This window comes from Leucopleurus acutus, assembly GCF_964270905.1.
Source record: "Leucopleurus acutus genome assembly, chromosome: 4".
Taxonomy (NCBI): domain Eukaryota; kingdom Metazoa; phylum Chordata; class Mammalia; order Artiodactyla; family Delphinidae; genus Leucopleurus; species Leucopleurus acutus.
Window position 1 is genome coordinate 62,291,472 of NC_139146.1, and position 24,363 is coordinate 62,315,834.

The window sequence follows — 24,363 nt, forward strand, 5'->3', positions numbered from 1 at the left end:
GTCCTCGTGAACAGTGCCTTCCGGAAGTATGCAGCACACAGCTTGCACAGACATGCATGGTGGCCCGGCCAGGGGCACTGGCTAGCAGAGCCATCAAAAGTAAGCCGTCTGCAGGCACCTCAGGAGGGAGCATAGCACAATAACTTGATGAAGTAGAAAAAATGAGGTTTTTGAAAGCCCCATATTCAAGTGCTAGTATTTCCATGTCTTCTTAGAGAAGTGGTCTGGGCAAGCCAGGTGAGGTCTGTGAGCTTTGGTGTTCTCTTCTGCAACTCTCCCTATTTCACAGACTCGTGAACGTTAAATGAGATCATGTACAAGAGAAAATTGTATATATGAGTGTGGATTTTATTTTAATAAATAAAAAAGAAGCTTATAGAAAGGAAGGAATAGTTCCACCTGCCTTGTATTAGTGACTGGGTGGGAGGGAACAGGGCCTTTACAGAGTATGTGCTTCAGCTTGTTATAGCACCAGTGGTGGGGCGGGGAGGGTGATAGAATCTCTCCCTTCCAGCTTCCCCATGAGTGATGGCTCATCAACAGCAGTCCAGGGTGCACTTGCCCACCTGCCAATGAAGCCTAGCCTCCATAACCCCAGAAAGACTGCCCTCACCTGTCTTTCCTGATATCCCACAACAGAGTAAAAGCAAAGACTTACTGAGATCACCAACACCATCGAGAATACATCAACCCCTCTGCTCTGTTTGCTGCAAGAAAAACTGCATTAGCATCAGACTCAGACCCCAAAGATTCTCAATTGCAAGCCCAGGCAGAACTAATTGCACATAAAGAGCTGGGGGCTGGGGGCAGTGGAGGGCAGGGGAAAGAATCAGTGTTTGCAATGGGGAAGAAAAATCAATGGAGGGGAAACAGAATGTTATCTCTAAGCCTTTGAAAGCAGTGGCTTAGATGTATCTGTATCAGTGGCTCAGATGTATCTATAAAGAAGGAAAGGATGATACAAAGAGTAGAGAGTCCTTTTACATTTAAGTTCTCAGTTATAAGGAAATCAATAGTTCAGAAAGTATTTCTTTTTTAAAAAATTGAGGTGAAATTCATATGGCATAAAATTAACCTCTATAAAGTGAACAATTCAGTGGCATTAGTACATTAACAACACTATGCAACCACCACCTCTATCTAGTTCCAAAGCATCTGGAAGTATTTCATATGCCAGAATTTTATACATGGACACTACTGTTAAAAACAGTAGAAATTTTTCTTAGACTTTTCAACCATTTGGGCTTAACTCCAAGATTGTATTTGAGTACTCAGTTGGACTGTTGCTTCTTGCCTGACTACTATTGTATATCTTCAGTGTTTCAGGATGGGCCAAATTAAATATGTTTTTACTTAGGTGGGTGGGGGAGGCAATGATAGATTTCTACAGACAAGAGAAATCCCATATGTTTATGTTCATACGTGTATTGACAGCATGAGTAAACAATTCAATGAAAAGTTGAAAGTTATTTCAGCCACATGCATTTCTTCCATACAGGGTCACACAAGCAGACTGATCAATGGTATAACTAATAAACATGGACCTCAATGCAAAACCAAATATAGTCCCTCAACTCTCCATCAAGTTTCTCCAGAAACTGGCAAAGCTGTTTTAACCAAGCAAAAAAAAAAAAAAAAGACCTTCTTGAATATTGGGGTCAGAAGGATGTAGAAAATCTGATTCCTCTTCAGTTATGGGAGTGAATATTCTACGACAGTGAACAGAAAAGAATGCTTTCTTATGCATAGCTTCTGTAGCTGCCCTAGGCTCGCATACTCCCCATGGCTACAGGGCTAAGGAATAGTCTGATTAGAAAACCAAGACTGGACCTCCATCTTGCCACCTCCACTTTTACTGCTAGCATTTTAGACTTGGTCCTGCATCTCTACCCCTGCTCTGAGCCACTGACCATAGGAGCTGGACTTTGCAACTGAGTTGGACTGTATCTTCCTCTAAATTGACTGTTGTCAGCCCTGGCAGATACAGCCATGCCTTGTGTGTTACCTTATAACTGTAGACACATAGAACCTCAAAAAAAGTCTTCCTGAAAAATGTGGTAGCAAATTTCCCTTTTGCTGTTACTCTCTCTGCTATTTCTCAAATAGCAAGGCAAGATTGAGACAGAATCCTATTTTGGACTCCTGGAAAGTAACTGCTTCGTGAGTTATGAGCATTCCACCCAAAGGAAGAATCAACAGAGAGAAGGAGAAGGCTTGGGGAGAACAATCCAATAAGTAACTTTAAGCCTATCTCACATTATTACTTTTCTGAAGTTCTGTATTGCTTTTTTTTTTTGTATTGCTTTTTATACAGTAGGTGCTCAGTATAATTTGTTATTTGAATTGGATGAGGATATTTTTTCTTCTTTAATAATCTCTACTCTAAGGAACATTTTGCCTTACTATACTGATGAAATAATTCTAGTATTTGGTGTCAGCTGTCAACTCAAATAATTATTTTTAAATAGCCTTCGATTTTTTGTAATGATCTGCTGTGTTCTCTGTCCTGTCCCTTTGGTGCTTGCTAACCATTACTCATGAGACCACATATGCATTGCCCATAGCAAGTGGACCTCAAATTCTAGATTCATTTGTAACCGCATTTTAAAACCCAGATTCCTGGGCTCCCCAAGCACTGTGGTCCTTCGGTCAGAGAAGGGATCTTGTAGCTTATATTTTAACAAACACCCTGGGTGATCCAGGTGCATGTCATCATGAAGCACATTTCAGAAATTGATCCATAAATTTGATCCTGCCCTAGACTCTGAGACCAGCCTTATTTAGAGCAAAGCAAAGACGAAGAACCAACAGTAAATTGCTAATACAGAGATGATGGTCCTTCCCTGGGACATGACCTTGTTTCACTAGTCACTATTTTGTCCTCTTTCCCACTTCATGCCTGAAATACAGCTGGTGTTGCCCTGGATCTTGGTTGCTGGGTCCATCATATTCCTGGGCTTCATTGGCTGTCGACGAAGAATTGTCAATTACTAAATCCCATTTTTAATGTTTTGCCTGTTCACCAAGTCCTTCACCCAGTGGCCAAACTCCACTGTTTGCCTTTGGGGATTTCTCCAAAAAGTCCAACTTCTACTGCTTAGAAGTCTACTTAGTCCCTTCCCTGCCCAGGTAGGTTTGCTGGATAATTCTTCCCAGTACTAAAACCTCACTCTTCATGACAGAGTTTTCTTTTTAATTTTTATTTAATTTTATTTTTTAATTTTATTTTTTGACTGTGTTGGGTCTTCGTTGCTGCACGCGGGCTTTCTCTAGTTGCGGCGAGCGGGGGCTACTCTTCACTGAGGTGCGCGGGCTTCTCATTGCGGTGGCTTCTCTTGTTGTGGAGCACGGGCCCTAGAGCATGCAGGCTTCAGTAGTTGTGGCACACGGGCTCAGTAGTTGTGGCTCTTGGGCTCCAGAGTGCAGGCTCAGTAGTTGTGGCACATGGGCTTAGCTGCTCCATGGCATGTGGGGTCTTCCTGGACCAGGGATCGAACCCAAGTCCCCTGCAATGGCAGGCAGATTCTTAACCACTGCGCCACCAGGGAAGTCCCCATGAGAGATATTTCTGACTGAGGGTGCTGACTATCCTTATCCAGAGTTAGCCAAGATGAATAGGATAGTCACCAAGCTGGCTACCCTTAAAAAGATCATCTCCCTCTGTATCTGTGGTAGAGTAAGAGGGCATGTCTGCTCATTTACCCAAGTTTAACATGAGAGATTTTAGAAAAGGAATTGTTAAGTGAAAAACAACTCTAAATAATATTATTTTTGTTGCATACAGCCTGTTGTCAAGAATAGCCCAAAACAAATGCAGATTAAAATAAACATGCTCTAGGACTGCCGTGGTGGTGCAGTGGTTGAGAATCCGCCTGCCAATGCAGGGGGCACGGCTTTGAGCCCTGGTCTGGGAAGATCCCACATGCCACGGAGCAACTAAGCTCATGAGCCACAACTACTGAGCCTGCGCTCTAGAACCCGCGAGCCACAACTACTGAGCCCACGCACCACAACTACTGAAGCCCGTACTCCGCAACAAGAGAAGCCACTGCAATGAGAAGCCTGTGCACTGCAACGAAGAGTAGGCCCCGCTCGCCACAACTAGAGAGAAAGCCTGCACACAGCAAAGAAGACCCAATGTGGCCAATAACTAAATAAATAAATGTTTAAAAAATAAAAATACAATAAAAGTGCTCTTAATTGGCATTTAGGGCTGAAGTGAAGGTTGCTGACAAAACTGGTACTTTCCCAAATTGTTACTCTACCTGCTGAGATCTGAAATATTATCTTTGAATAAAAGAAGAAGTTTCAAATAAGAATAGTACAAACACTAAGGATTTCTTTCTCTGTCTTGGTTCATTCATTTATTCAACAAATATGTTTTTTAATATTTTCTATGTGCTAGGAATAAACAGTTCTGGTCTCTGCCTTCATGGGGCTTACCATCTTGTTTAGGTCACGAATTTATTTTGGAAACAGGTCTACCCAGGACTTTTATTCCCTCACCTGACTATGTGAGATGAAAAGAACACTGTGGGTTGCAGAGGTAGTAAGAAATTCCCCTAAGGAAGCCAAACCACAATTCTTCTTCCAACGGATACACAAGGCTGGAAGTTTATGGTAAAGATGCTAGTCAACAGGAGAAAAGGATGAAGACGCCCACAAGTTAAACAGAAATCTTCCCATGAATACTATAAAGCACACCAACTTGCCTTGGATAGTATAGATCTTTGTTAGAGTTCTGTATGTTCCTTCCTTGTTTCTACTAGATAAGACATGGAAGATTAATTGAAATACCAAGTGCTATATAAGCTAATATTTTTGTTAGCTTAAGTCAGTGGTTCAGGCACCAGGAGAGCTTACTAAAACACAGATTCCTCAGCCCTATGACCAGAGTTTCTGATTCACAAGGTCTGGGGATGGGCCTGAGAACTTGCAAGCCTAACAAATTCCCAGGTAACACAGATGCTGCTGGTCTGAGGACCACATTTTTAGAACATGGGCTTAAGCAAACACTTAGAGGAGCCTTGAAAATGTTGCTCCACAAACGAGGATAGACAGCATCATCGGGTTTAAAAATTTTAAATACCTGTTGTTTATCTCACTACAAAATAATATATATGTATTTCAAAAAACAGTTTTAATAAAAAAGCAATAAATTCATAAAACAACCAAAGTAAATTCAAAACCATCCACCGAAAGATAGCCATGAGTAACCTTGCTGTGTATTCTTATAAAATCTCTATGTGTATGTGTTATGTTTATGTCTACAAATATATATGATCTCTCTCATATATATATAAGATATATATACAACATTGAATTCATCTTATATGTACTGTTTTGTAACTTACCTTTTCACTTAACAGTATATTATAAACATCCTTCTGCATCAATACAGTTCTAAAACATAATTTGACACATCCTTTGAATAGAGGTACCGAAATATATATAAATGTATTTAAATGTTCCCACTTGCTGGACACTTAGGTTTAACCCTTTTCTGTTCAAACAGGTTCAACATAAATATGCTAAGTCGTTTTGTACATCCTTAATTATTTTCTAAGGACAGATTTCCAGAAGAAAAATTGCCAAAACTCATGTATGTTAAGTCTTTTAGTACATATCTCCAGACTTTCCTTCAGAGAAATATTGGATCGATTTACACAACCATCAGCTGTATAGAGGTATTTTCTCACATGTCCACATGACACTGAGCATGTGTTTTCCTTTACCAGTTCAATAGGGAGAAAATGATACCTTGTTTATATTTTGAATTTTTTCCAGTTACCAGTGGAAACTTTATGTGATTTATAGTGACATCACATTCAGCGATCTCATACTTCTTTCACTTGTAGCTGTGTAAATCTGGGGCTTAGAATCAGACTATAAACTCTATATAAAGCAATTTTTTTTTGTTTGTGAGTTTACATGTTTGATATTTCATAGAGTCCAGCATGTCATTTTTCTTTGTTACAAACAAACAAACAAAATTTCAAAATAGACAAACTTTGTTAGGTTACATAAACTTTGGGAAATTTTCTTTGCTACAAAATTCTGTATTTTTGATTTGTCTAATATGATACACAATCTCAGTATGTGAATTTATTATACTACGATATAAATGGACGAATTTTACTTATGAAATAATCCATGTGAAAACGTATCCAGTGTGATTACAAGAGACAATGGATAGAACAAAGTATCTTCTTATCTATTTATTAATATTTATTGAGTGGCCATATGATATGGATACTGAAATGGACTTCTTGGTGATACACTAAACTGAACTTTCTCGGTGATACACAGGGACTGTTAGGTGAAAAATATGGGAACATCCGAATCCCTGGAGAAGTTGAAGCGTCAGAGTTTGAAATGATTTTGGATGCTGCCATAGAGGCGAAGCTGGAGACCAAGTTACTAGAAGAGTGGTACTGTCGGGACGAGAACTCAGTGCCAGCAGCTTATTACCTCAGACCCAAATCGGAAATGCTGAAAAGCAATAAAAATGCAGTAAGCTATCTTTCTCTCCGAAGTATGTCTCTCTCCATGACTTTAAACAGTTTATGTCACCCAGGGGTAGTTTTCGCCACAGAAAAGGCACAGTAGACAGAAAATTATTCTGCCCTGGACCCTAAATTTCCTTTTAACAACTAAATCCAAAGCTAAGAAATCTTCTAATTTTTAATCCACCTTTCTTTCTTGGCATCTCAGACTTTCCTGCTGGGGTCTTTTCCTTCTTCATGAAGTATATCTCTTAGAAGTTCCATTAATAGAGGTCTACTAGTGATAAATTCTGTTTATCTGAAAATATTTGTATTTTTCTCATTTTGCTACAACATGTCTATATATATTCTGACTGGTGTATGTTGTGCTTCCTACATTTGCGAATTCATGCATTCTGTCAGTTTTGGAAATTTCTCAACCATCATCTCATCAAATAATGTCCCTCCTCTATTCCTTTTGTTCTTTCCTTTGTGCTCTTTAATTAGATGTACAATAGATTGCCTCAGTCTATTCTCCACATCTCTTTTTTAAATTTGTTTAACTTTTGCTTTTAATTTTTTTAAATTTTATTGAAGTATAGTTGATTTACAATGTGTTAATTTCTGCTGGACAGTAATGTGATTCAGTTATACATATACATACATTCTTTTTCATTTTCTTTTCCATTATGGTTCATCACAAGATATTGAATATAGTTCCCTGTGCCTTACAGTAGGACCTTGTTGTTTATCCATTCTATATATAATAATTTGTACCTGTATCCTCCATGTCTCTTAATTGTCTTTTACATTGTCAATTTCCTTATCTTTCTGTGCTGCTGTCCAGAAAATTATTTTAGATCTTTCATCCAGTTCGTCAATTTTCTTCTTCAGCTGTGTCCACTCTGTTCATGCTTGAGTTTTCAAGTTCAAGAGTTATATTTTTAATTTGTGAAAGACTTTTTTTGGGGGGGTCTTTTAAAAATCTGCCTAGCTGTTTTTTATAGTCTCTAGTTTTTTAATTCAGTATGTTCCTTTAACATTTCATACATTGTTAATTTATATTCTTGTGCCTTATGTAGAATCTTGCAGTGAGGTTGAGTCATGCATGAATATGATGGAAACATTAGCATTGTCTCTTCTCCAACTTGGTTCCCAAATGTATCAATCATGTGTCCCCCGAAACTGAATGAAGGAGGTAGAGAAAATGGGTGGGACTATTCATTGCACAGACATTTTAGAGATTAAAAGAAGGCATAGCTATCTATCCCTCTTCCAAAGAGAACATCCTTGATACATTCAGCACCCAGGCAGCTCTGAGAGGAGAAGAGCCGTGGGTTAGCAACAGCTCTTCATTTAAGGACCCTGTGTCCATACTCCAATATAAAATAAAAAGTTAAAAAAAAAAAAAAGAACCCTGCATCTTTGTCATTCTGACATTTAGCATAAAGCATGCTCTCCATGCAAAATGAAATCATGTCAGATTCCTCGATTTTTCTTCTTCTTCTTCACATGCATTTTTCAAAGTAATTATCTGCAAGACTATGGAGATGAATATTGGGGTAAACCCCAAACCATTCTCTTAGGTAAATATGCCAGAAGTAAAGGTAGTAGCTGGTAAAGCAGATGTCAAGAAACATGATACCTCAAGAAATCAGTTTTACAAAGTTGTAAAACTTACACATATATTACTATTTAATTGGCTTTAGTTGTTCCTTCTTCATTTGATTCCATGATCGTCTAGGGAAACTTCAATTATTCTCTAAACCCCACATGATATTTCTGCATAAACTGTTGTTAAGTAAATGAATGCTTGAATAAGATTATCAGCAAGACTCTATAAATGTTACTTTCTTGGTAGGTACTCCTATTTTATTTCCTAAAGGATCATAAAAATAAATGAGGAAGAGGGCTTCCCCGGTGGCGGAGTGGCTGAGAGTCCGCCTGCCGATGCAGGGGACACGGGTTCGTGCCCCGGTCCGGGAGGATCCCACATGCCGCGGAGCGGCTGGGCCCGTGAGCCATGGCCGCTGAGCCTGTGCGTCCGGAGCCTGTGTTCTGCAACGGGAGAGTCCACAACAGTGAGAGGCCCGCGTACAGCAAAAAAAAATAAATAAATAAATAAATAAATGAGGAAGAAACAACTAAAGACAATTAAATAGTAACATGAGTACCTTCCCTTTAACTGTCTCTTCTCTTTAGAGGGTAGTGAAGATATGATTTTGTTATGACATTTGTATCAAAACTCAAGCAGGAAATACATGGTATATTAAGAAATCCCGACAAACAAATCCTGTTTGGATTCACACCGTTGTGTCACCTGGGCAAGTTCACATCACTTTCAGGGTACTGGGGAGAGGAAATGAGATACTGTCTGTTAGGCACCTATTATGATAAGGCATAGAGTAGACTTTCAAATAACAATAGTTCTCTTGCTCTTAAATACTGGGTCTTCTATGATGATTTTAAGACCAATATCTCACTTTTACAATTCCATAGGTGCAGCCCCCTGCCAATGCTGAGAATGAGAAGACCTGGCAAGAGATATCAGATGAGATCAAGAAGGTATTTAAGGTTGCTGTAAAACTGTTATATGAAAAGAGGAAAATGAAACACAGCCAAGCCAAGAGGTACCTGTTCTCAGGTAATTTTTATGCATCTTCAATAAACTGAGGAATAGATAAATAATAGATATATTCGCCGCTTCCCTTTTATGGTTCCGCAAATTTAGTTGCATTTACTGCCTGATGAAATTTAATTTTTCTACATGTTTCCATCTCCTGGGGAGGCAGGTATTCTTTTTATTCAAAGATAAGCCTTTACTTAACTTGAGGAATTCTCCAAAAATGTGACATTAAAAGAACACAGAGGAGGCTGGATATAATAGACCAGACTCTGCCACTGTTTCTCAGTTGAGCTGCTCATTCATTCACTCAGCAAACACTTATTGAGTGCATACCATATGCCAGGCACTGGGACTACAACAATGACAAAGAAGGCAAGGTCTCTGCTCTCCTGGAACTTACTTTTTTAGTGGGGGCAGCGGGGATAAGTGATAGGCAATCAGATAAATGAACAATATCATTTCAGAAAGGATAAGTGCTACAAATAAAACAAAACACAGTAACAGGATAATAGGGATTGATGAAGGCTGCGGGGGGTCCAGATTTAGATGGGGCAAGCGGTAAGGAAATGACTTTTGAGCCAAATGACAGAACGAATCAGAGCCGGCAATGCCATATCTAAAATAGAGAATTCCAGGCAGAGGGATTACCAGGTTCAAGGTCCCTGAGACAGGAATGTGCTTAGCAAATTCTAGGAGCAGGAAGAAGGTAAAGGTAGCCAGGCTTGGAGAAGGAGAGATGAGATCAGAAGGTGGGCACAGACCATAATAAGGACCTTGTGTTTCATTCTGCTGTCAACAGAAATAATCAATAAACAGTCTCTAATAGGAATAGAAAAGAATTTTATTTGAGCCTGAGGACTATAGCCCAAGAGACACAGATTTAAGAAGTACTTAAACTGTGTTCCACCTGACTGCAAAATGGGGGAGGTTCATATAGGCAAAAATCACAAAGTTACAGTTAGTCATCACATGAGTCATTTATCAAGAATCATCATTGGAGCTGGCAAGAAGTCAGGATGCTTGTCAAATAAGGATTGGTTGGGGTCTGAAGTGGTCGCACAGGTACAAGGGGAGACCTTGAGACCTAGGCAGATGCTAGCAGATATTGTTTTAAGAACGACAATATCCTTGTATCCTTGAGTCTGATACAGCTCAGAGAATTCAAGTTCTCAGTGATACAGGAACATGTCTGAAAGCACATCCCAATGGCCACCCGGCTCCATTTTGAATGCCTGAACCACAGTTATTCCGTTTTGATTTTTAAATGGTTAAATCAGATTTTAGTGGTTAAATCAGATGTACAATGCCTGTTTGACAGGCCAGAAGACAGGCTGTTGTAGTTAGCATAAACGTCAAGCCAAACCATGTGTAAGCCAGAATGACTTCCCATACCTGTGACAATTTCTTCCATCACTGGGTAAGATGGGAAGCCATCGGAGGTTGGGAAGTAAGGGAGTGGCGGGATCTAATTTAACCTTAAAATAAAAGTCTCCCCAGCTACCGAGCAGAGACTCACTTGTGGGCCTTTCTCAGCCGTGGAAAAGAGGCTTTACTTTGAGGAATTGCCCAGGAAACCACATATCTGAAGAAATATCTCAGTCACAGTTTCCAGGGGACAAACACGCCTGGGTAAAAGTAATCAGTTAAGTAGCATTTATTTTGAGAGTTGATAGTAAAGAATTATTGAAGAAAAAGCAACAGTAGTTGCATTTTCAGACTGGTTTTGTGAATGGTGTAGCAAAACGTTTGTGAAAACCGAAGAAGCACTTGATATCATTCTCCTTGGATATATATGTATTTCAAGCTCAGAGGAATTATATATAATTTTGACAACTTCATTCTCCTGACGCTGTCAAAAAATTAGGTCTTATTTTAGTTCTCCCTAAAAGTACTAAAATTGGCAGGAATAAGTACTATCTTTAGAATATACAGGTTAACATATATCCTTATTCCTTTGGGATCTTTTTGACCCATTTAGAAGCCCTGGTTCTTCAAGGGCAGAACTACCCAGTTTTTAAAAATATGCTGTATTAGGAAAAAAACACCAAGAGCAAAAACTTTCCTATTCCTGATGTAAGAGACACCAGTTGGGGGGGGGGGGTATCCTTTCGCTTAGAGTCAGACAGCTCAAGTGTTCAAATATTCATCGGCAAACACTTTCTCTTAATTTTCTCCACACTAAAGAACATGGTCCACATGGATAGCCATATGAAGATTAATAATCTCATACTATGTAGTACGAACTACTACACGAGGACTATTTTCTACTTGGGGTTACATCTTAAAGATATGCATGATCACGAAATTTTTATTTACTTTACATTCCAAACTCATTTTAAGAGAATGTCGGCACAATGAAAATTGCTGAAGAAGGGCCAACTCTTTGAAATGAATAGAGTATATTTGTTTTGTGCCTGTCTCTCCAGCCTATCAATAACCAATGTTGTGGTTGGACCAACCCTTGTGCTTCTTACTATGATTGCAAGATACCCTTCGGCAATCACCATCAGGAAAGTTTGAAAAAATAAAGCCTATTACTCACAGGAGCTGGCAATTACACAGCACACCTGGGGCCATACAGCAAGGTCACAGAGAGAGAGAGAGAAAGAGAGGGAGGGGGAGGGAGGGACGGGGGAGGGGGGGGAGGGAGGGAGGGAGGGAGAGAGAGAGAGAGAGAGAGCGCGAGCGAGCAGATATCGGATTTTGCTTTTACTGGGCTCACTCTTTATTGGTGAATTTAAAACATGAGAGCAGGAATTTAAAGCACAGGAAGAGAAAAAAACAAGTGGCCCAAAATTTCAGTGATTACTGAAATCAACCAAGATCTCTAAAACAAAGGAACCTCAGTGAGTGGAGGTGGCCTGGCTCTGTATGTGTGGTTGGTGATGAGTTTGTTCAAGACAGCCATCACTGAAGTGGATGCATCAGCAATCAAAGCTCAAGTCAGACACATATTACAAACAAACAAAACCCCCCAAAAACGTCAGGGTTTATGCTACAATAGTACTTTAATATTTTTAAGCATACCAGATAGAACCTGGAAATGTGTACTATTTATATTTGAATGTATTTTTTCACAACACTTCCAGTTTTACCTTTTTTAAATAACAGGAAAGGAAGAGAAGTAAATTAGACTCCAAAACAGTGCCCTACTGTGAATGCCACAACTGAGTGGTCTTGGGAATAGTAGAGAGCTGAACGTCTCATGAATGATAGCTGCCAGGGCTGGGAATCTCCCCCTAGTTTTACCTTCATCAGGTTCTGTGATGGTTAAACTTTAGGATATTAAGGAAAACGCAAAGAGAAAACAAATACATTATTCTAGTAAGGGGGAAGCTTATAATATTCATTGACAAATAAATATCAGGAATTATTATTAATAACAGTCCCCCAAAATGTTGAGGATGCACTTTGCTTCTAAAAATAACTCTACAGAGTTGATTTGTCTCACATGGCTCATTTATTCAGGGATATTTATCAATCAGACATTCTTGCATACAGCCTCTTTTTATCCCCCTGAGCCAAGCTTGGATGGGCTCTACCAGCTCGATTTGTCTGTAACTCTTTTCATGTTGCATTTATGATCAACACGCCTGATTGGCACTCTGTTTCCATAGAGGTGATAACAAAGTCAGGTTACAGTTGGTCTGTTTTCCGGGAGTCAGGGGTGGCAGTACATATCTCTAATTATCGTCCATTACATACAGATACTGCAGGTGGATCACCTCCTTTCTCTTCATGTTACTCGGTATACAGCACTGGCTAACCTAGTGTGCCCCTAGCATTGTACCCAGATGGTTGGAAAAGAGATGGGCCAAAGGCTGCTTTCTGCGGGAGCTCATAATGTCCAGATTTCTTACATCTTCGCCTGTCTACATTATAACAAGTTCTTAATCTTCTATAAAAAGAAGAGTAGACATATGTTACAAAAGCTCCTTCAACTGGCCTCCTGAACCAACTTGCCTAAATAAAACCCTTTGTAAAACATACTGATGTGAGGGCTTCCCTGGTGGCGCAGTGATTGAGGGTCCGCCTGCCAATGCAAGGGACACGCGTTCGTGCCCCAGTCCGGGAAGATCCCACACGCCGCGGAGCAGCTGGGCCCGTGAGCCATGGCCGCTGAGCCTGCGCGTCCGGAGCCTGTGCTCCGCAATGGGAGAAGCCACAACAGTAAGAGGCCCGCGTATCGCAAAAAAAAAAAAAAAAAAAAAAAAAAAAAAAAAAATACTGATGTGAATGGCACAGCTCATTCAACACTGGTGGCTATACACATGTCTTTTTTACTTAAGTCACAAATTTTTATCAATTGCTATCTTTACTGGAAAAAAACAGTATCACAGAAGTTCTGCTAAAAGGCACCATTTTAAAATAAAATTCCCACCTTCCTTAATAGTTACTCTAGAGAATACATTTATGTTCTAGGTTTTGCTCGATGTCGGCATTGTGGCCAGCACATTGAGATGTGCTCAGTTACGACCAGACCCATCCCTCCCCCCATGTTTCCACCAGATCCCAGCCCAGTAGTCACCCCCTTAAGAGAGCCTCCCCTGACTTCTCCAAGTGGGTTAGACCTCCGGGTGGGTTTGCTCTCATGGCACCATGTTATTCACCTTCACGGGCCTAAAAATAATCATAATACATTTGTGGGACTCTGTGATTCATGTCTGCCATCCTCCACTGGACTGTAAGCTTCATAAGGATTTTTTTTTTTTAACATTCTCAGTTTTCTCTTACCATTGTATCCTAAGAAACTAGCAGTGTACCTGGAACATAGTAGATGCTCAATTAAGACCAACCGGATGAAGAAAAGCAGAAAGGCAGAGGAGGAAGGGAGGGCAGCCCATTTTAAAAGCCTGCTTGCCTTAAAATTCATTTCCATTGGTTTAATTATTTTATTTTTTTTTTATTTGACTTCCCTAAAACCACGCGTAAATGATATTTTTATTACTACTGATCCAATTTTCAATGTTCTTATGGGGCCTCAAATGATTTAGAATGCTTGTTTACTTTTATGTAAACATGTGTATTGTAAGCCCTAACATGGTTTCTCTCACAAGAAATAAAGCTACATACTAAGTCATTTTTCTGTACCTGCTCTGATGGATATAACGGTATTTAAGTGACATGGATAATGGATAAATAAAATCAGCACAAAATTATATTTTGAACCCGTTTTTATATTTTTATTTCCACGTATCTGTCTGGGGTACAATGCATCTCAAACAAAATGGTGAAACCACGTTGTAAGGAGAGACTGAGAAGGAAGCAATAGACTAGATAAATCACTTGGCCTCTTCCTCATTCTCTCCTGGCCCCAGTCCGTGCCTGCTCTCCACTCTTAGAACTCCTGAAGTCTGGGAGGGAAGCCAAACAGGAACTTAAGTGTCAACCATAAGCTTGGTATGCTTTCTTTCTTATGCTTATGTTCCCTCAGGTTGCGGAGGAAATTAAATCATTTTATTTAGAACCCATTGTTCTGGGCTCCAGGCTGTTTAGGAAAAGACAAATAGGAAATTAAGGAATTGAGAAATTATTCTAGAGACGACTCTGCTACACACTATAAGCAAAATAAACTACCACTAGTGACTTGAGAGTTATGCACTCGGAGCGTGGGTGTGTTGCATCTTTGTTCTAGACAATAAACTCCTTGCTGTGTTTTCTTTCAGCTATAGAGGATGAGTTTGACTTTGCTCTAGGGAAGCAAACTCCAGCATTCCTGAAGAAATGTGTTTGCTATATTAGGAAAATTGCTAACATTGAGCGTTTCGTGAAAATCCCGGAGATGGGAAAATACATGGATATAACTGGAGCAGAACCAAGGATTATTCGGGACCCAGAAGCCCAAGAGAAGCTGATAAAACTCCGGGATGAGTTTATTCCTACCATTGTTGCATCATCTAATCTGAGAGTGTACACATCTGTTACTCATTGTGACATGAAACTAGGCTATTCCCAAGAAATAGAAAACCATTACATAGAAGGACTCGGTAAACAATTTTATGAGGACATGATTGACATAATTCAGGCCACGGTACAACAGAATTTTGACACAGAAACGGATACACTCTATGACGAAATCCTTCAGCATTCATCACTATGTAAAACGTATGCCTCCTTCTACGAGTACAAATGTGAATCTCTAAACATCGTGCATAAATACATTCTTCCAAGCAAAACTGGGCACATCAACCCTCTTGTTATATACGGTGGACCGTGCACTGGGAAGACCCTTCTGCTAGCTGAAGTAGCAAAGAAGGTAAAAGCCTATTCTTTTACATGTATATTTGTAAAAAATTTTACTTTGGGGAAAAGATCAACTGATCAAATTCACTTCCATTTTCTGTGTTTACTATCCGAATTATAATCGGTCCTTTAGGAATGGATACTTCAGTGTTTCTCTTTTGCTGGTATAACAGTTATACTGAAAGAATAAGACTCACGGGGTCCAGTTCTAGAATAGCTTTGTTTTGTCTCTTACTGTTCAAACTCATGTTATGGGGCTAGTTCTCACCTAGATAGAAACTAGGGCAGATCTCACAACTCTTCTCATCACTCTCAGCAAAGACAAGCATTCCAATCGCTTCTGGATATTAACTCCATCTCAGTTCAGCAATTACTATGTCCAGTCAAAGATGATAATTAAAACTTCAGTCTACATCTCCCAGCCTGAGCTGAGGTCGACCATACACAAGGCACCTCCAGTGGGAAATAGGGACATGGCCATCTTCTCTTTTCTTTCAGCACACAGCACTTCTTCCCCTCTGTCCCTAACCCCAGCTGCATTCTGACCCCTGTAGGGTTGTGGTTTAGGGGATGTAGGAAAGGTAAGGTGGCCAGAACATTCTTATATGACCAGTACTGTTCTGACCTGGGTTCGGCACTCTGGTCCTGGCAGGTGTTTAACACTTCCGTTTCTTCTGAGGTCTTCTCATGTTTCCCAAAGGTCCCTTCCCTCCCCTATCCCCCACCTTGTCCTCACTGAGCATCTCTCACCTACAGTTCCCTAGGGTGACACAGGGAACTGCATTGCTTTTCTATCTAGCTGGTCACCTCCATAGCTCCTAGGCATCCAGCAACACACATTTCTAGTATCTTTCTTCCAAGAACCTCTCCACAACCCAGCAAACCCCCTTAGACCTGGGAAAACAGAACCAACAGAAACCCTCGTCAGCTCACGCTTGCCAGTGGCCCACATATGATACATGGGAAACACTCAGGTATTGTTTTGCCCTGAGAAACCCCAGCTCCAATACGGCAGCTCTCTTATCACTCCTCCATCAGAGCAGCTAGCCAGCCTCATTCACTCAACCTCCATATTCCTCAGATGTCATCAGATACAGATGGCCATGTCTCCCAAGCCCTAAGGGGCGTCCTGAAAGTGGTCCATTGCAGCCCCTTTCCCTAGGCTAGAAGTGAGGGGTGGGCATCTCTCAGCCCTCCCCTTTGGGAGTGGGGTGGTGAGAGTACAGCCCACGGCATCCTCATCTCCCACTTTTTTCTTGGCCTCTTGAATCTCTTTTTCAGGCTGGAGGTGGGTAGTCCATCAAAGGTAGCAAAACTAATTTTCAAAACTCCCTTTCAAGTCTTGCAAGATGGGCCGGAGCTTCTATCTGAATGCGGTATCTATTGTCTAAACTGGCTGACACTAGTACCAGTTTTAACCTCCTGTTACACTTGCTATCAAAGTCTGATGGTTTATATTATCCTGGTGTCACTTCAGAATCTTTGTATTGTTCTTCCCATGGTCAGTCTCTTACGAACAGATCTTTCTTTAACTTTGTGAACATTCTCATGATTTATCACGTGCTACACAATTTCAGGTAGGTCATCTTGAGGACAAGAACTGGAACAATTGTGTTGCCCCTTATGGGGGGATTACGTTCCAAAGTAAGGTCACAGGAGACAATCGGGTGTATCAAGCTTATTGGGTTGGCCAAAAAGTTCATTCGGACTTTTCTGTAACACTTATGGAAAAACCTGAACGAGCTTTTTGGCCAGTCCCAATACTTGAAAAGTCCTTAGGAAGGCCCATTTACAATCTCTTAATCTGCCAAGCCCAGCTGCTGGTTTTTCTTCTTGTGTTAGGATGTGCTTTCTTTCTTTAACTGAACACCCAATGAAATGGCAGGCTTACACTTAAGGGACATGTTGCATCAAAATAAACGTGTGCATGTGCACGTGTGTGACTGTCTGTCTTTGAACACTACTTTGTACATGCATCTTCAAACTTTAGAATTATTCCAAGGAAGCAAGATAGTAACACTACAAGGGGAACTGAAATCAAATGAGAAAACATTGGTGTACGCATTTCACCCTCACTCTGGGGCTTTTTCCTTGTGGAGCAGGGGAGGGTAAAGGTGGCTGGAGGGCCAATGTGCATGTGATGCGACCCTGTGTGTCTAGCATGGGAGTTACGTGACGTGTGCCGATATGCCTGTATACATACGCAGTTCCTGTGGCCAGTGTGGTGACAGTCAGGTTTCTGAGCTCTCGCTGTTGCGGATATGTTGTCCAACCACCAGCTCTCCTGAGGAGGCTTGCCTGTTTCCAGGTCCCCTGCCTGGACTCTGCCTGCTTCTCCTCCCTCCTGGGGAACATCTGCTCCCCCCACCCCCTGCCACCCCCACCAACAACAACCTGTGCTCTCGTGAGCTCACGTTCCTTGTAAGGATGCAGACAGGCCTCCCATGTTTATCTCCAGGTTACCTCCTGTGCAATCGACTTCTCCTTGGACGTGAGCTCATGATCAGAGGGCCATTCTTTACAGACATCACACATCCCACAACACGTGATTGGGAGGAGGGAGGACGATGCATATAATCACCATAAGCCATCCACACAGGGACAAACAAACTGTCTTCTGTTTCTGATTTGCCACCGAAGGACAGCTGTAAAATGGCAACATTACCTTCCTCCAAATTAGCTTCAAAGGTTTGAGCCAAACACCAACAATGAGTTGCTTATTTTCCTTAACAGTTCATTCTGAAACTGACATCCATGAATCGTTTCTAAACTTACTCATATGTTAACCTGAACTACCAATTGGGGAACCAAGTTTCATAAACTCACTTCTTAATGTATTAAATGATATGTCCTTTTCTAAGAAGTATCCTCGGTGAATTCCAAGGATTACTGAATAGTATTTTCTCCCTAAAAATATACTTTGGAGTGTTTTATACTTTGATCATATCCCTTTTTGTCTTTACCTTTCCAGACAGAAAAATATTAAACCTAGCACCCCCCTCATATACTTTACCTCTTTAACTATACAATTTAAAAAGGGAGAGTGGCAGAGAGAGAACACTAGAATGAAGGTCAGACATGACTTCTACTCCATTTTCATCTCTTGGTAATCATTTAACTCCAAGCAGGCTATTTTTGGCCTTGGTTTCCTCTTCTGTTACATGATACTGTAATCCCATGTGCCCTACAGAGAGACAATACGAGGCCTGATGACTGCCTGTGTTATATAGTAAACTGTCTGTTATAAAGCACAAATTCAGCAAAACTCGTTTAACCAGCATTATATAGATTTTTATGGTAATGATAAAAAATAATCATAATGATGACCCTATAGCATCACAATAGAGTAAAGTGTCTCTGAATCATACAAGATTATATTCAGTATCATTTTAGTGCTGAGTATTTTTATTGCATTCTAATTAACTGGAAATGTGGTCAGCCACATATAGAGCCTTATGTGATCTCAATTAAGGAAATTATTTGACTCAGTATAATGTGTAGGTCATTACTTAATCTATTCATTAAACAAATATTCACCAAGCACCGACCATGTGCCAACAACGAGGCCAAGAAATGGAAATTCAGCGATGAGAAACTAAGCATACTAGATATTCGGGTTTACAGTTTGTGAAATGCTTTGTAACTTTTAGAATACAAGCTAAATTCTGCCTTGTGATTGACGAATACTGTGATCACCATTTTAATACCTTTAGTAGAGGGAGCCTGAGGGTCTCACCTACAGACTTTAGTGCATGAGCCTTCTGACAGCTCTCTAACCATCTCAGGCTTTTCCACTTCCTGGTTCTAAGGTACTTTCTGCCTGGTCAGGGTTACCAGAAGGCTGATCTCTGCAGAGGGGAAGGGTTGTTGCATGTGACCATGTGAATATATCTCTCCATTCTAAACACCACCTTTATGTTCTAGGCTTATGGCTGGCTACATGAAGACACAGGACCAGAATCTGACCCAGTCATAGTCGTGAGGTTTCTAGGAACCACAGACATGAGTACTGATCTTAGGACTCTCCTTCTAAGTGTCTGTGAACAGTTGGCCGTGAACTACCGGTGCCTGGTTCAGAGCTACCCTAAGAAGATCCATGACCTCCGCGACTTATTTATAAACCTCTTGAATGAGTCTTCATTGCAGAGACCCCTCGTGGTCATATTCGATGCCCTGGAGCAGCTCTCAGAGAGCCACGAGGCCAGGAAGCTCTGGTGGCTCCCGGTTCACCTTCCCCGATTCGTCCGGATTGTCCTCTCCACGCTGCCCAACAAACATGGGATCCTACAGAAACTAAGGTGCCTTATCCACGAAGAAGACAACTACATCGAGCTGATCCCCCGGGACAGGAAGATGTGCAGCCAGGTGCTCAAACACCAGCTGCTGCGGGTCAAAAGGAAGGTCACGTCGGGCCAGCAGATTTACGTGAACAACGCCTTCTCCAAGTGCACATTGCCCATGTTTGTGAACCTGACCTTTAGGGAGGTGAGAAACTGGCGATCTCACAGAGACGTCGACGAATCCTCCCTCTGTGTCACCGTGCACGAAAGCATAGAGCAGCTCTTCTGCTCCCTGGAGAGGAAGTGTGGGCAGAAACTCGTCTCCCGGGCTCTAGGTTACATCACCATGGCCAAAATGGGTTTGAGTGAAATGGAGCTGGAAGACGTGCTGGCCCTTGACAACAGTGTGATGAATGAGCTCAACGAGAGCGTCAGGCCCAGCAATCCCCTGAGGGTACCTTATCTGTACATCGCGAGGCTCAAGGAGGGGCTCAGTGGATACTTAATCGAGAGACACGTGAAGAACATCACCCTCCTGGTCTGGGCCAACAGACACCTGCAGCTCATAGCCCAGAAGCTATATCTGCAGGACAACAGTGACCTGCATGAAATGCATACCATCCTGGCAGACTATTTCCTGGGGGTCTGGTCAGGGGGCAGAAGGAAAGCTTTCTGCCTTGAAGACCCCTACCTGAATGGCTGTCTTGACTTGGAGAGCAGAAGCCTGCTTGAGGAGGAAAAGCATTTCACGGAGCAGGCTTCCTTCGACAGGCAGGCCCCGGACCAGCCCTGGGTCTTTCAGTGCAACCCACTGGAGCCTGACATCTTTTTCGTCAACCATCGGAAAATGTGTGAGCTCCTGCACCACCTGACGAGGTGTGGGAAAACCGATGACCTGCTCTACGGCATCATCATGAACTTCAGCTGGCTTTACACCATGATCAAAATTGGCCAGTTTGACAAGGTGCTCTTGGACATCGAGCTGGCTTACAACTGCTCGCAGGAGAAGGAACTGAAGTTCCTGGCGAGCACCCTCCGCAGCATCAAAACCAAGGTCGTCGCGTTCCCCGGCTCCCTTTCTGCAGAGCTTCAGCAAAGACTGCTGCCCGTCGTGAGTTCCCTGCCCAAACTTAGACACCTTCTTTTAGAATGTGACAAAGATGGGCCCAAATACTGCTCCATCGTGCCATTACACTCATCCATGGATGTGACCTATAGCCCGGAGCGTCTTCCCTTGTCATCTAGTCACCTGCACGTCACCGAGATTCTGCCCACCTGTAACCCCAGTACGGTGCTCACAGCTTTAGAAAACGGTTCCATCAGCACGTGGGATGTGGAAACGCGTCAACTACTCAGGCAGATCACGACGGCCCAGTCTGTCATCCTGGGCATGAAACTCACCAGTGACGAAAAGTATCTCGTGGTGGCAACGACAAATAACACCTTGTTGGTTTACGACAATGTAAATTCTTGCCTCCTGTCTGAAGTGGAAATCAAAGGGACCAAGCATGGAAGCGGCTCCACCTACATCAATGGATTTACACTGTCCATCAAACACGCTCTGGCCTGGCTCGAAGCCAGCAAAGACGTCACCGTCATCGACCTGCTCTACGGATGGCCCCTTTACCAGTTCCACTGCTGGTACGAAGTGACCTGTGTCCAGTGCTCTCTGGACGGCGTGTATGCCTTCTGTGGACAGTACCTGAACACCACTACCATCTTCCATTTAGGGAGTGGAGAAAAGTTATGTACGGTGACGTCTGAATTTTCAGGTGGGTTTGTGAAGTTCCTTCTTATCTTGGACACGGCTCAGGAAATGGTAATGGTAGACAGTGAGGGAAGCCTTTCTGTTTGGAACACTGAGGACATCTCCAACCCCCAGCTGACCGATGACTTTGACTGCCGAAGAGAAGATAGTGAAGTGGTCAGCATTGAGCTTTCAGAGGACCAAAGTGCAGTTCTGATCTGTAAAGCCCTCAGCATCGAGCTCTTAGATACCGGTATGTGGAAGGTGGCTGAAAAGTTCAGAGCGAAGCACAACGAACGCTTTATATCGGCTGTGCTGTCCAAGAATGGAGACTGCATCATTGCGACCATGGAAAACACCTCGGCCGTGTTTTTCTGGAGGCGGGACACGGGACAGTGTATGGCGAGCTTACAGGAAATCTCAGGTACCATAGTCAAGTTGGTGAAATCCAGTCATCACAACATGCTGCTATCTTTATCCACCAGTGGTGTTCTTTCTATCTGGGACATAGATATAATCACAGCTATGTCCAACATAGATAAGACTGGAAAACCCATCCAAAGTCTGGTGTTACCCGCTAGGGGGGAAATCATTTACTCCCTCGATGGCTCTGATTGTGTTCACAAGTGGAACTTCAGCAGTGGGTTCCTTGAAGCAGTATTTAAGCATGAAGGAATAGTTGAACACTGTGTGTTGACATCCTCTGGAGACGTCATGGTGACATCGGATGACAAGAGCAGCCAATACGTCTGGCATACCAGCAGCGGTGAAAACCTCTTCCGAATTAATGGGCAGAGAATATCTCAGCTGCTGATTACACACAATGACCAGTTCGTGGTCTCTCTCTGTGAGGAAAATGCCTCCAGGGTTTGGAGACTGGCCACGGGCCACAGGGTATGCAACATCCTGACCACTCTGCAGAATGCCTTCATAACCTCTGCAAATACCTTCGTGGTGGGCATGACCAAAAGCAAGGTGCTGGCAGTCAGTCTTTGGACGGGAAGCATCACCAAGAAGGTCTGCTGCGAAGACGGCACCACCATTGTGAATTTTAAATTGATCCCCGATTGTCCGGACATCATTGTGTTTATCACGTCAGCCGAGACGGTGAATATCTGGAGTCTGACAGATGAAGTGATCTGTCGCCGTGTGCAACTTCCAAACAACTTCCTGAAAAATCTAGAGGATTTTGAAATTTCCCCCAATGGAAAGCTAGGCATTATTTCCAGGGGAGATGAAAATATCAACGTGCTAGATTTACACAGCGGCAAATTACGGGTGGTTCACGCCTCTGGGGTCATCTGGAGGCACAGGTTGTCTCGAGACGGTCGCTACCTGGTATACATTTGTTTCCGAAACGGGGAGGAAGAGGACGAAAATGGTGCGATATCCAGTTTGATTGTCATGAGACTGGCCGATGGCAAAAATATCGGTGCTTGCTCCCTTTACAAAACTCCAACTTTTCTTGCCCTCTCCCAGCGGCACCTGAACATCATCGTGGGTTTTGACGACGGCAGTATAGGGATATACACGGTGGTGGACCGCGTAGACGCTGCACTGAAAATTAAAATAGCCACTTCCAATAGCAGACAAATTTTCAATAATGCGACACAGACATCCAGGCCAAAGTGTCATAGTTACTGTTTTAAAATGTCTGTGGATTGCTTATGGAGAGAGTCCACTGAGGTCTTTGCAAGAGACAGTCCCATCACAGTGAGTGACTCCATGGAGCCCAACGAGGCGACGCCCTCCAAGAAACACAACTCTTGCTATGACCGGGTGTGCTCCGCCCTGGAATCCAGGGGCCACAGCTATGCCCCTGACAACTGACCAAATGTTTTTCCTGCTCAGCAGAAATACATAATATGTAAAAGAAAAAAAAGTATCTTCTGTATCCCAGATGATAAACACTCATTCTTAAAGGACAGGAAAGATGCTGGAGTCCCAATGCTAATTATTGCCATGCTCATGAAATGTACAGAAATGTGAAATTGGTTGTGAGGTTGGTCTTCTTGACAAAGTGTATCCAGGAACGAAGTCTTAACAGAGAATTTCTACAAATTGTATTTACATGGCTATATCAACTGGAAGTTAGAGGGTAGTTTTTAAATTAACTGGACGGGAAGAAGCAGCTTAACTCATGCCATTGTCCAGATGAGAGAGGCTAGAGCTACATAGAGACCATTTGGACTGAAGTTAGTTCTACAGCAACTGGTTGAAATTTGTAAACACAAATTGCGGTTGGACTTCAAGTGATTGTGTGGATAACTAAACACAGCCTTAATCTCTCCTTACGTTTTATGATCCTGACAACTGTGTCAATCCAGTCTGCAGATGGAAGGTCTAAAGGTGCAAAATAATGTAACAAAAATGCCCAGATGTACTCCCAGTTTCCCAGGAGAAAGGATGTGAAGTGTGAGGCCACAGACTGACTGGGGCAAGAGCTACCTAGCGCTATCATAGGGCTACTGAACACACGGAGTCGGTCTTCATTAAAATACAGTTGTGACACCTGCATGTAAGGGTTTCTGTATAATGGAACACATGATTTTTAAACTATTTTCTGGGCTGCAAAAGAACACATTTACTAAGAAACCACAATCTTTTCATGTCATTTTGAAATGTCTATTTGTGCTGGGTGTAAAAAAGAGTTACAGAAAGGGCATTACAAATTTGGTCAAAACACCTGTTCATTTCTATCATTGTACTAACAAAAGGCTGTGCTATGGAAGTCAGTTGTACCGAAGCATAAATTATTTCCTAAATCCCTGCAGTAAATCTTAATAGAAGGAAAGCTTTCTCGACATGCCATCTATGGAATACTGATGACATCTGCCTTACTCTCATTCCTCCTCTTTCCTGTGTAAAACGCAGATAGCTGACCAAATACTCTGGGACAAACTGAATATGCCTGTCTTTGTGCTAAAATATTCTGTAAATCTTAAGGGTGTCCAAAGGCTCTTTACTGTCCCTGTTTGTACT

At 42.0% G+C, this 24,363-nt stretch overlaps 1 protein-coding gene across 1 annotated transcript in view; it reads left to right on the plus strand.

Moving 5' to 3' along the window:
• NWD2 (NACHT and WD repeat domain containing 2) overlaps positions 1–23,779 on the plus strand; it is a gene marked incomplete at its 5' end in the record, with an annotated part of 203,120 nt that extends 179,341 nt beyond the window's left edge. The window contains 4 exons of the mRNA XM_082838651.1: positions 6,310–6,513; positions 8,985–9,129; positions 14,778–15,367; positions 19,279–23,779. Coding sequence (XP_082694777.1) covers positions 6,310–6,513; positions 8,985–9,129; positions 14,778–15,367; positions 19,279–23,211 — 4,872 coding nt within the window. The 3' untranslated portion in view covers positions 23,212–23,779. The remainder of the gene's footprint in view (positions 1–6,309; positions 6,514–8,984; positions 9,130–14,777; positions 15,368–19,278) is intronic.
• Between the last annotated feature and the right edge of the window lie 584 nt (positions 23,780–24,363).